We start from the raw sequence: 12844 nt of genomic DNA, 5'->3' as shown, positions 1-12844 counted from the left end.
TTTCGATAATTGAAGGTAAATTTTAAACGCTCAATACTTTAGAAGACAAACCCAAGATGACAGATGTGCCCCTATGGCGAATGATCCCCCTTCTACCCTACACCTTTAAAAAGTGAGTTGAGGTTATAGAGAAAACAAGAGAGTATAAACAAGGCCTTTTCTATAGAAGATACTTTAGGTAAGACTTCATGTTGCAGATGAATCTTAAGAAGACTCTATTGTAACAAAAAGTTCACTATCAGAGACTCTTTTCTATAGAAGAATGACTTAGAAAGTTCTTAAATTAAACGTGACAAATTTCTACTCACTTGACCCTCACACACTCACTTTCTCTCACCTCTCCTCCATTTAAAATATTTACATGCTTTAATCATTTATTATTCGAATAATAATCACTTGAATATTGCAAATCAAAACACAAATTATTACGTTCTTTTTTTTAAATTGTTCTAATAATTTACACAATTATTCATACTTGTTGGAAATGGAAATTTTTCTTAACTTGCCTTCTCAGTCTACCCATTTAGGGGATATGGTGTGTTTAGGTGATCGACAAGAGCTTCATTCACATGATACCTTTAAAATGAACACATAAATATACAAACACACAAAGTTTTTAACATATACATACATATGTACATAATGTAAATATTGCCCTTGCAATTGCTGATACCGATAACGTGCCAGCTAATAGCGTCTATTCCCCTTTCAGACTTCTCCTATAAATGAACAAACATACCAACAAACACCTTCACGCTAAATACGATACATTATAGTTTGTCGTCTGAATGATTTGTTTTTTTTTATAACATTTTTCAAGTTCATTGAAGAATTGTCAAATATGTGCGTTAATTTCTTTAAAATGATTTCGTATTTATATGGACTGGGTGTTTTAAAAATGTTGCAATATTTGGGGATTTTTCATTATTAATAGGGATTTTTTACTAAATATGCATTAGATGGAAGGTAAATGTGTTCATACTATGGACACTAGTTTAACCAATAGTCTAGTCTGTATTCCAATCTATAGTCTAGCTTATGTTCTAGCCTATAGTCTAGTCTATACACTAGTATAGTCATTAGTCTAGTCTTACGTCTAGTTTACAGTCTATAGTCTAGTCTATAGTATAGTCTATAGTCTAGTCTATAGTCTAGTCTATAGTCTAGTCTATAGTCTAGTCTATAGTCTAGTCTATAGTTTAATCTATAGTCTAATCTATAGTCTAGTCTATAGTCTAGTCAATAGTCTAGTCTATAGTCTAGTCTATAGTCTAGTCTATTGTCTAGTCTATTGTCTAGTCTATAGTCTGGTCTATAGTCTAGTCTATAGTCTGGTCTATAGTCTAGTCTAGTCTATAGTCTAGTCTATATTCTAGTCTATAGTCTAGTCCATAGTCTAGTCCATAGTCTAGTCTATAGTCTAGTCTAGTCTATAGTCTAGTCTATAGTCTAGTCTATAGTCTAGTCTATAGTCTAGTCTATAGTCTAGTCTATAGTCTAGTCTATAGTCTAGTCTATAGTCTAGTCTATAGTCTAGTCTATAGTCTAGTCTATAGTCTAGTCTATAGTCTAGTCTATAGTCTAGTCTATAGTCTAGTCTATAGTCTAGTCTATAGTCTAGTCTATAGTCTAGTCTATAGTCTAGTCTATAGTCTAGTCTATAGTCTAGTCTATAGTCTAGTCTATAGTCTAGTCTATAGTCTAGTCTATAGTCTAGTCTATAGTCTAGTCTATAGTCTAGTCTATAGTCTAGTCTATAGTCTAGTCTATAGTCTAGTCTATAGTCTAGTCTATAGTCTAGTCTATAGTCTAGTCTATAGTCTAGTCTATAGTCTAGTCTATAGTCTAGTCTATAGTCTAGTCTATAGTCTAGTCTATAGTCTAGTCTATAGTCTAGTCTATAGTATAGTCTATAGTCTAGTCTATAGTCTAGTCTATAGTCTAGTCTATAGTCTAGTCTATAGTCTAGTCTATAGTCTAGTCTATAGTCTAGTCTATAGTCTAGTCTATAGTCTAGTCTATAGTCTAGTCTATAGTCTAGTCTATAGTCTAGTCTATAGTCTAGTCTATAGTCTAGTCTATAGTCTAGTCTATAGTCTAGTCTATAGTCTAGTCTATAGTCTAGTCTATAGTCTAGTCTATAGTCTAGTCTATAGTCTAGTCTATAGTCTAGTCTATAGTCTAGTCTATAGTCTAGTCTATAGTCTAGTCTATAGTCTAGTCTATAGTCTAGTCTATGTCTAGTCTATAGTCTAGTCTATAGTCTAGTCTATAGTCTAGTCTATAGTCTAGTCTATAGTCTAGTCTATAGTCTAGTCTATAGTCTAGTCTATAGTCTAGTGTCTAGTCTATAGTCTAGTCTATAGTCTAGTCTAGTGTCTATAGTCTAGTCTATAGTCTAGTCTATAGTCTAGTCTATAGTCTAGTCTATAGTCTAGTCTATAGTCTAGTCTATAGTCTAGTCTATAGTCTAGTCTATAGTCTAGTCTATAGTCTAGTCTATAGTCTAGTCTATAGTCTAGTCTATAGTCTAGTCTATAGTCTAGTCTATAGTCTAGTCTATAGTCTAGTCTATAGCCTAGTCTATAGTCTAGTCTATAGCCTAGTCTATAGTCTAGTCTATAGTCTAGTCTATAGTCTAGTCTATAGTCTAGTCTATAGTCTATAGTCTAATCTATAGTCTATTCTATACTCTAGTCTATAGTGTAGTCTATAGTCTAGACTATGTACTAAAATATTGAGTAGACTGTACTAAACTATTGAGTAGACTAAAAATTAGTCGTTAGTCTGTTTAGTCTATACCTGGACTATAGACTAGTCTATAGTATGGACTGTATTCTTGTTTAATCTGTAGTCTGGACTATAGAGTATATTTTGAGCAATAGTTTAGTATATAGTTTGGACGATTGTTTAGCTTACAGTCTGGACTATAATTAAGTCTGTAGTCTAGTTCGTAGTCTAGGCTACAGTCTAAAATCCAGTCTAGACTACAGTCTGATATATATTCTATAGAATGATGTCTTAACAAAAACACTTTTTTATAAAATTTCATCATTCTAAATGTCGTCACATCTTTTTGCAAATTTTTAATATTATTAAAACATATTTTTTTTAATGATGCTTTGTTTTTCAAAAACAAAAACATTTCAAAATTGATTCATGTGTGTTGATTCATAAAAACATACATTCACACATATACATACATATGTACATATTTTGCTATTAACTTAATGTTGTTTACTTTTGGCAAACATTTTTTCAGAAACTTTGAACATAAAACAAATATTTGTATTTTAACTAAAAAAAAAATTATCTTAGATCTTAACGACTGTCTAACAATAGAATTATGTTGGCGTTAGTTTAAAAATATCTACAACAAATTCAATAAACAAATAAAACACATATTTTTTAATTAATATTGAGATCAAATTATTTATATTTCTTTTTTTTTCAAATAATAATTTTCTTTTTTTTTTTTCTTTTGCAATTTTTTTTTTTTCAAAAACAACTTAATTTCATAATAAATTTTTAATTTTTCACAAGGGCGGGTGTTTAGGGTTTTTACTTAATTTATATAATAAACATAGATTTTTAAAAAAATTTCAGGGTGGAAGAACTTTATAGGCATTTTTTTTAGAAGGAAGATTAATTACAACAAAAATTATACAAGGCATTAAGAATTATAACAAAATTGTACTAAAAAATTATAAAAAAAATTCAACAATTTAATTAATTTACTAAGATTTTTTAAAAACTATAGGAAAAACACTTTTTTTTGGGGGAAAAAAGTATAAACTGGTAACTTGAAAGGGCGGGGGATTGGAAAAAGACACACTTAAGGCCTTTTAGCCTTAATTAAGGTGTCCGACAGACAGTCTTACACTCTCTCACTTAGTAGGTGGGTTTTCAAGGAGTTGGGTTTCTTAAGAAAGAAACAAAGAAGGCGTTGGCGAAACAGCAATATGACATTAACCCGTGGCTGAAGCTGACGTTTTGTTTAGTGGGAGGAGAACTTTAACCCTTATTGTTTTAACGTAGAGCAACTATAACAACGAAGCTAGCGCGCCAGCGCTTAGAAAAAGATTACAAGAGTCTTTAGCTTCGAGCATAAGCTACAAACTTATGCCGGCTGCTTAGTGTCGAAGAGGGAAACACCATTGTCAACCCATTTCAGCATATGAATCATTAACATAATTCAAACTTAAGGTGCTGCAGGAATAATCCAAAGGCTGCACGCCATCATCTTCTACAATATCCATACAATCCATTGAATCGTTATCGCTCAGACAATCATCCTCATCATCGGGTATGGCCACATCTACTGGTATATACATATGAAAAGGTTTTTGTTCCTTTAGCCAGGGTGAGAGGAATATATGCTCTATGGGCACACGATCAGAAATGTTTTTCCTTAGCAAAGCTAATAAAAGCCAGCGAGCAGAACGTGATAGATGACCGGGTAGTTGTACAAAACATTGTCTAATAATGGTAATGAGATTGCTATTGCCTTTCTCGAAGAAAGGATATTGACCCACCAACATGGTGTAGAGTATAACACCCAAAGCCCACATATCGGCAGGTTTGCCTTTATAGGTAGGTTCAGGACACAGTAATTCGGGGGCAGTGTAAAGAGGGCAGCCAATTTTTTCACTCAAAGTATCATCCTCAGGATTATCCAGAATCATGGAACCTTCAAGAGATTCATATTGAAGTTTAGTTCTACAAAAAGAAAGAAAAAAAGAGAGAATAAATTAGTAATTTATTAAAGGAAAAGTTAAATTATAAGAATTTTATAGTTTTGCCAAGAAAATTAAAGAAATAAGTTAAAAAAGAAGTTATTCTAACCAAATTATTAAGTTTCTTTAAGCAAATTTTGCTTAAAATGTTAGTAAAGAGTAAACTAAAGAGTTTTTAAGAGAGAGAGAGAGAGAGAGAGAGAGAGGTTGTTGACAACTTGACCTCATTTGTTGTAAATTTAAAAAAACACATAACTGACAGCCGCAACAATTGTAATTGAACTTTTTGTATAAATTCTAATAACTCCATGTTAAAAAAATATGTATGTACATAAAAGATCATAAAAAAAGACACAGATAGTTAGCTGCAGCTAAAATAACGCCCATACAAAACATACTTGGTTGGCGGCGCGCGGTTCACTTAAAACCAGCAGCATGTTGTAATAAATTCATTGCCAGCAAGATGTGTTTGAATTACAAACAAAAACAATTCAAACTAAACAAATTAAATGCTGTATAGTATTTCCAAAATACAGCAGAGCAACACCCAAAAAAAGCTTCACAGCCACAGCAACAACAACAAAATACAAGCAATTTCAACAAGTATTACAACAATATAAGCACTATAATAATAAAACAAAACAAAAAACACAATAAGAAACCTCGAACTGACCCTGATATCAATACAATCTACATACATAAACATAAAAACAACTACAACAAATACAGATACAAAAAATATATATATAAAGAAGAAGAGCCATCAAATAAAAAACAACAAAATTAAACTAAAACCAGCAACAAAAGCAAAATAAAGTTTTTTATGTATAGGTATGTTGCTGTGAACAACAAAAAAAGTTGTAAAGCGAAAAAGAAGAAGCATAAAATAATATTTTAAAGATAAACTACAATTACAAATATATGACCTCGCAAATTTTTTTAATTTTCTTGATTTTTTCCAAAAAAAAAATCACCCTGAATGAGGCAAGTTAGTAAATTACTTGAAAAAAAATGTCAATAAAAAAGCAAATTAAAGAGTTGCCATATTAATGTTAAAAGCAATTTAAGCAAATTGTCTCGTCATATGGCAGCTTGTTAATTAACAGTAAACAACAAAAAATTGTTGCTTGAAACTGGGAGAGAGAGGGGTTGAGAAAATTAAGCACTAAATGTAAACAAACGAAGAAAAACACCGTTGTCAAGGTAAAATTATGAAAGAATTTTATAAATTATAAAGGAAAGTTTTCAAAAATTTGTTTTAAATTAAAAGAATTAATGAAAAATTAGATTTAAATACTTTTATTAAATTAAAAAAAAGAAAAATTTTAAATTATAAAATCTAAATAAAAATTGTAAAATAAAAAAAATAAAATTTTTGAAAATATTAGAAAATTTTTAAAAATATTGCAAAATTTTTAAATTGGAAAAATTTTAAATAGGAAAAATTTTAAACAAATTGGAAAATTATAAACAAATTGGAAAAATTTTAAATAAATTGAAAAAATTTTTTAAAAAATTGGAAAAATTTTAAATAATTTGAAAATTTTTAAATAAATTTGAAAAATTAAAAATAAATTTGAAAAATTTTAAATAAATTGAAAAAAATTTAAATAAATTGGAATAATTTTAAGTAAATTGCAAAAATTTTAAATAATTGCAAAGTTTTTAAATAAATTAAACAATTTAAAAAAAATTGAAAAATTTTAAATAAATTGAAAGAATTTAAATGAAATTGGAAAATTTTTTAACAAATTGGAAAAAATTTAACATAAATTGGAAATTTTGTAAATAAATTATAAAAAATTTGAAATAAATTGGAAAATCTTTAAATAAATTTGAAAAATTTTTATATAAATTAGGTATAAAAAATTTGAAATAAATTGAAAAAATTTGAAATAAATTATAAAAATTTTTAAATAAATTGTAAAAATTTTATATAAATTGGAAAATTTTCATAAATATTTTAAAATTTGTAAAAAAAAAGAAAAAAATAAAATTGTTTTAAGTAAAATATGGAAAAATTTCAAAGAATTTTATTAAAAATCTATAAAAACAAAGAATTTTGTTGAAAAAATCATAATTTAATTATTAGTCATTAGATTTAAGCTTAAAACTTATGAGCAATAAAGAAATTAATTTCACAATTAATGAAATTAATAGAAATAAATCCAAAGCAATTAAAAAAAAGGAAATTCAAAAATAAATTATTTATTTTTAAAGAAAATATTTAAAAAAAAAAATTATAACATATTTAACAAAATCTAAAAAATAATGTTTTATTTAATGGAAATTTTATTTTTTTAAATTTATTTTTTAACACAAATTTTAATCATTTCAACTTTTTTTGAGTTTTTGAAATAATTTTTAAATGTATTTCATAAAATGTTTAAACATTTTCTAAAATTTTATCAAGTTCTTTGAAAATATTTCATAATTTTAGCAAATAATTATTAAAAATAACATGATTTAGCAAAATTTCAAAAGCTAGAAAGAAACTAGATAATAAACTGTACTAGGAATTTCATAATTTGTGAAATTAAAAAAAAAGATTTTTGAAAAAAGTATCAATCATAATTTTAAAAAATTAAAATTTATTAAAAAAAAAAAATAAATTATCTTTAAGTTTATTTTATAAAATTTTCAGTTTTTTTTTTTTTGCAATTTGAAAATTTTTCTTAAAAATTTTTTTATTTCTATTAGGAAATGGTGTTTTATTGAAAAAAATTAAATGTATTTGGCACAAATTTATTGTATTTAGCAATTCTTGCGGATATATACTAGAAAATAAGTAAATATTGTTTATATTAGAATCACATGAAATTAGAAAAAAACAAATTTTTTATTTAATTTTTTCTCAGGGTCAGAGGCAATATGTTCAATGACCTTAAACATTCTTTTAACAAATTTATTATTGGATCATAACGATGATGATGACATTAATAAAAATGATTAGATTAAAAAAAACTGGAATAAAGCAAAAAAATTAAGCAACAATAAATTAAATAAATAAAAAAAAACTTGAAATTAATAAAAAAAAATTAAATTTTTTACTTAAAATTTTAAAAGTATAAAAATGAGTAATTCAAAATTTACCAAAATGCGAGGGTTGTTTAAAAGATTTTTGTAACAAATAATGATTGCTACACTTTTTACAAAAAATTTAAAAATAAATATATTAATGAAAAAACCAAAAAAAAAATTACACAAGTGTCAAAATAACAACAACATTAAAAAAAAATTACTCAACTAAAAATCAATCAATGAAGGTTAAAAGATTTATTTTTAAGTAAAATTAAGAGTATTTGAGAAAAAAATTCCCCAAAAGGAAAATTTTTAAAAAAAATTAACAAAGTAATTTATAAAAATTCTTAGAATTTATAAAAAATCTGTTAATTTTTAATGAGTAAGCGGAAATATTTAATAAAAAATTAAAGAAATTAATTTTGTAAATCCGTTTAAAAGAGAAAGAGAGTAAAATCTTGCTCTCACAGCTGGGAGAAGAGAGTTTACTTATGTAAATGTATTACAAATTTTTAACAACTCTTGGGTAAATGGCTCTCTTTTATGTTTTTTTCTCTCTCTCTCTCTTTCTTAAAAATTATATGCAACAAGCTGTTAAAATTGTTTGGTAATAAAAACTACAAACTGCAATTTTGCAGCCGTTTACAATTTTGAAAATTACATTTTTTTTGTAACAGAATCAAGTTTTTTTTCTTTTTTTTTTTTTTTTTGATTTTGCGGGTGTCAAAAGACTTTGTCATTATTTTTGTATAAGTGTAGGGGATTCTCTATGTTAATTTTTTTTTTTAATTTAAAATTTTGTTTATTTTGTAATTGTTGGCCCTCAGAGCATTTTGGTGGTTTAAAAAGTAGTGTTGGTGGTGGTGTTGGTATTTTTTCTGTGTTTTTTTGATTGGTGGCGTAAATTTGTTTTAGTTGTATTAAGAGTATTTCATTGTATTGATTTCAAAATTATTTTGGTTTGAAAATACTACGTTCAATGTTACTTGCAAATGTTGCCATAACAACAAATGGTAAATTTTTGAATGTTGAGAAAAACAGTTGGTAACAAAATAGATTTTTAATATTTGTTTTAAAGAAAATTTTAGGAAATTTTTTGACAAGTTAAAGTTTGTTTGTTACATTAGGGACTGTACTTTGGAAGTTTAATAGGAATTATGAAAATAAGTGTAATTTTCTTAGAAATTTTTTAAATTTTCTTTAATTTTTGAAATTTTCTTAGTATTTTTGAAATTTTTTTTTAAATTTTTGAAATTTTCTTTAAATTTTTAATTTTTTTAGAATTTTTGTAAATTTCTTAAAATTTTTGTAAATTTCTTAAAATTTTTGTAAATTTCTTAAAATTTTCTTTAAATTCTTAAAATTTTGAAATTTTCTTTTGTAATTTTGTTAATTTTCTTAAGAATTTTTGAAATTTTTGTAACTTTCTTAAAATTTTTGAAATTTTTTTAAAATTTTAGAAATATTCTTAAAATTTTTCAAATTTTCTTTAAATTTTTTAAAATTTTCTTTAAATTTTTTAAAATTTTCTTTAAATTTTTTAAAATTTTCTTTAAATTTTTTAAAATTTTCTTTAAATTTTTGAAATTTTCTTTTAATTTTTGAAATTTTCATAATATTTTTGATATTTTCTTTAATTTTTTGATATTTTTTTAAATATTTAAAGTTTTCTTTAAATTTTTGAAATTTTCTTTAAATTTTTAAATTTTTTTCAAATTTCAAATTTTTATTATTTTTTCTTTAAATTTTTGCAATTTTTTTCAAATTGTTATAAGTTTTTTTTCAAAATTTTAGATTATAAATTCTTTATTTTAATTTTTTCAAAATTTTAGGTGGTTTTCAATTTTTTTTACATTTTTTGAATTTTTCAGAAGTTTTCATAAAATTTTTACTTTAAATTTTTGAAATTTTCTTTAATTATTTTAACATTTTTAGAATCTTCTTTTAAAGTAACAAAAATTTTGAAAATTATTCAATTTTTCTTTCTAAATTTTATAGTTTTTCCAAAAATTTCAAAATTTTTAAATATTTCTTTAATTATTTTAACATTTTTAGAATTTATTAACTAAAATTCTTTAAAATATTGAATTTTGAATATTGAATATTGAATTTTCTTTTAAAATTGTATATTTTTTTCCAAAAATTTCAAAATTTTTAAATATTTCTTTCAAACAATTTTCTATTTAAATGTTTTTAAATTGCTTTAATTTTATATAAATTTAACAAATTCCTTTAAATTTTCTCTTAATAAATCTGCAAAATTTCATTAGTATTCGCTTTATTTTGCTTGTTACTGTTGATTTCATTATTTACTTGTTGAAATTGTTGTTATTGCTGCTTGTTTTGAGGTTTTTTATCTCTCAATGTTTGTGTGTTAATGGCAATAACTAGTTTCGTTGTTGTTGTTGCTGTTGTCGTTGCCATTATTGCTAATATTGCCATACTACAATTATGTTGTAAAAAAAAGTAAAACATGTCATATTTCTTTGATTGAGAAAATGACGGTTTGTCAGTATTAGTGAGTGAGTTGTTTACATTACGTTTTTCTTTGCTCTTTATTTTGCAGAGATGTGAAAATTGGTAGTTTTGTAAAAGTTAAAGGTAAGATTTCTTTAGTTTACAGGAGGCTGAGGGTGTTTTTTGTAATAACCCAGGGGGGTTTTAATTAAAATTTGGAAAAATATTAAATTACAAATCAAGGGTGTTAAATTTAAGCTGCGGGGGTTCATTTTATATTAAAATTTCTTAATAGGGATGTTTTTGTTTTTATATAAATTTTCTAAAATCCTCCCTAGAGCCTTTAATTAAACATTTTCCTAGGAGGCTTATCATAAATAACTTCTTTGTATAAAACTTATTTCTTTTAAAAGTTTTGTGGCAAATTAAGTAAAAACTTTTTTTACAAGTTAAAACCTTCCTTCAATAACTCTAATCCGGGGCAGTGAGTTATGAAAGGAGTAGTTTAACTTTTGGAAAAGTTTATAAAATAAATAGAAAATTAATAAAAAATACAAACAACTTACCTTGCTTCATCGACAAAAAAGAATCTTTTCAGCTTAAGATCACGTAAAATTATGCCATTACGATGACACACCATAACGGTCTCACAGATCTGATGGAATAGACAGCGGGTTTCGGCTTCCGATAAACGATGCTTATCACGCAGATAAGTATGTAAATCCTCAAATACTCCCACAGTGGTATCACAGGCATTAACAGGTTGCGGAGCATTTAAAATAACATAGGTACGTTGACTGTTAAGCGCCACAATATCCTTGACTCCACGTATTAGCTGATGACCATATATAGAGCTGCGACATTGATCAGGTTCCTGCTGTAGTTTAAAGTAGGCCTGTTGTACTTTGTGTAAAGGTTCATTGATTACCTTGCATAGGAACTGTTCACCGGTAAAGATATCGGTACATTTTAGATTAGACATATTCATATCCACTAGATGACGATAGCAGGAGGGAGCCTTAGCAAAGGCAGCGGCGGGTATATGTTTAGGTTTGGCCGATATAACATAACGATCCTTAACCACATTAACGGCAGCATCTAGCGATGAATCCAAACGTAAAGATTGCAATTCAAAAGCGCCACCAGGGGTGGCAAGTTTCTTGCGCAGGGTTTGTAGCATAACAGCATCTAGAAAGTTTTTCTTGGGGGTGGAAAGGCTGGAAGAGGAGGGAGTGCCGGGTGGTGTATAGACATTAGAACTACTGCTGGAGTTGCGCGTGTTTGATGCTAATTCCGTGGGTACTGGTGAGCCCGGCTGTGAATAAGGGATTTTGTTAACTGTGACGGCGGCGGCAGCTGCAGTAACTGCAGTTGTGTTGGGGTTTGTGTTAGAGGTATCCATTTTTGTTTTAACTTTTGTTTAAAGTGTTTAACACTATAATTGTTTATTAATTTTTAAAAAATTTTTACAACACTTGGTTTTGCTTATATTAGGTTCTCTTTTGTTTTGTTCACTCTTTGCACAAATTGTACTCTTTTTTTGTAATATTTATTTTGTTGCGCACTTTGTTTTGTCATCAATATTCTACGTCATATGAGAGCCAAATGACAGCAGAGTTTCTTTTTATAATTATTTTTAATTTTAAGATATTTTTTAGTTTATTATTTAAAATTTAGCACATTTTTGTTTTTATTTTTAATAAAAAAGCTGATGCAAGTTGAATTTTTGCTTACGAAATCTTTATGGCGATTTTTAAAACAAAATCTTATTTTCTTCTTCTGAGTATATGAAGAAATAATATATTCTTCGTTCTATTTTAAATTTATAAAATTATTATATACTCTTCGTGTATTTCGAACCGTTTACGCTAGGCGTATTTCACGTGTTTAACGTTTGCTGGTAAAAATTCAACTGACGTATTCACAAAATACCAACAGGCAAAACAATTTTTTCACACGCAGCCATTTACCCGAACACAAAAACACTCACACATACATACCTACACAAACACCCTGTTTTTAGAGCTGCCATATTAAAGGAATTTCACCAAATCAAACAATGTAAACAAAACAAAACAATAGCAATAGTCATCTCTTTCTAACCTTAGTGAAACAGGTAAAAACATAAATATTAACAATAAAACAAGCAGTTTGTTTTAATCTCTCTCTCTGTGGCGAGTATTAGCTAGATTCTAGAGTAAATAGGATTTTGTATTAAAACGTTATTATTTCAAATATTTGCAACGTTTTTGAATTTCAAAATTTAAGGCAACAGATAAAAAACATACAAATCTACTAAGCACTATATTTCCTAATTTAAAGAAATTATAGAAAATTTTATTAAATTCTTCTAAATTAGAAAACAAATTCTTATTTGTTTTTCAAATTATTTTCAACAAAACCACCCTTAACATATATTGTTTTTCAAAACTCTCAATAATTTCTTTCTATTTGAAATTTTCTTTAAAATTTTTACAACAGTACAGTTGTGTTATTTAAGCAACAACAATTTAAACAAAAGGAATTCCTTCGTCCTGCCAGCATAAAAATTCAAAAACACACGCATGTATTTTCAAAAATAAACGACGCACACACTTTTTTCTTTGTTTAATCTTTTTCTTTTTTTCTTC

The 12844-nt window shown here is 26.3% G+C and overlaps 2 protein-coding genes across 2 annotated transcripts in view; both read right to left on the bottom strand.

Moving 5' to 3' along the window:
* The window catches only part of LOC111689943 (protein ORD), a 57464-nt gene that overhangs the window by 8017 nt on the left and 36603 nt on the right, over positions 1-12844 (bottom strand).
* LOC111687382 (tribbles) lies at positions 3500-12138 on the bottom strand. Its single transcript, XM_023449814.2, has 2 exons — positions 10781-12138; positions 3500-4719 (listed from the first exon to the last, which is right to left on the bottom strand). The coding sequence occupies exons 1-2, from the start codon at positions 11614-11616 to the stop codon at positions 4161-4163; spliced, it is 1395 nt and encodes a 464-aa protein (XP_023305582.1). The 5' UTR covers positions 11617-12138; the 3' UTR covers positions 3500-4160.

Source organism: Lucilia cuprina, chromosome 5, assembly GCF_022045245.1.
Source record: "Lucilia cuprina isolate Lc7/37 chromosome 5, ASM2204524v1, whole genome shotgun sequence".
NCBI classification, from domain to species: Eukaryota; Metazoa; Arthropoda; class Insecta; order Diptera; family Calliphoridae; genus Lucilia; species Lucilia cuprina.
The sequence above is the reverse complement of the archived record's forward strand: the minus strand, read 5'-3'. Positions and strand labels throughout refer to the sequence as shown.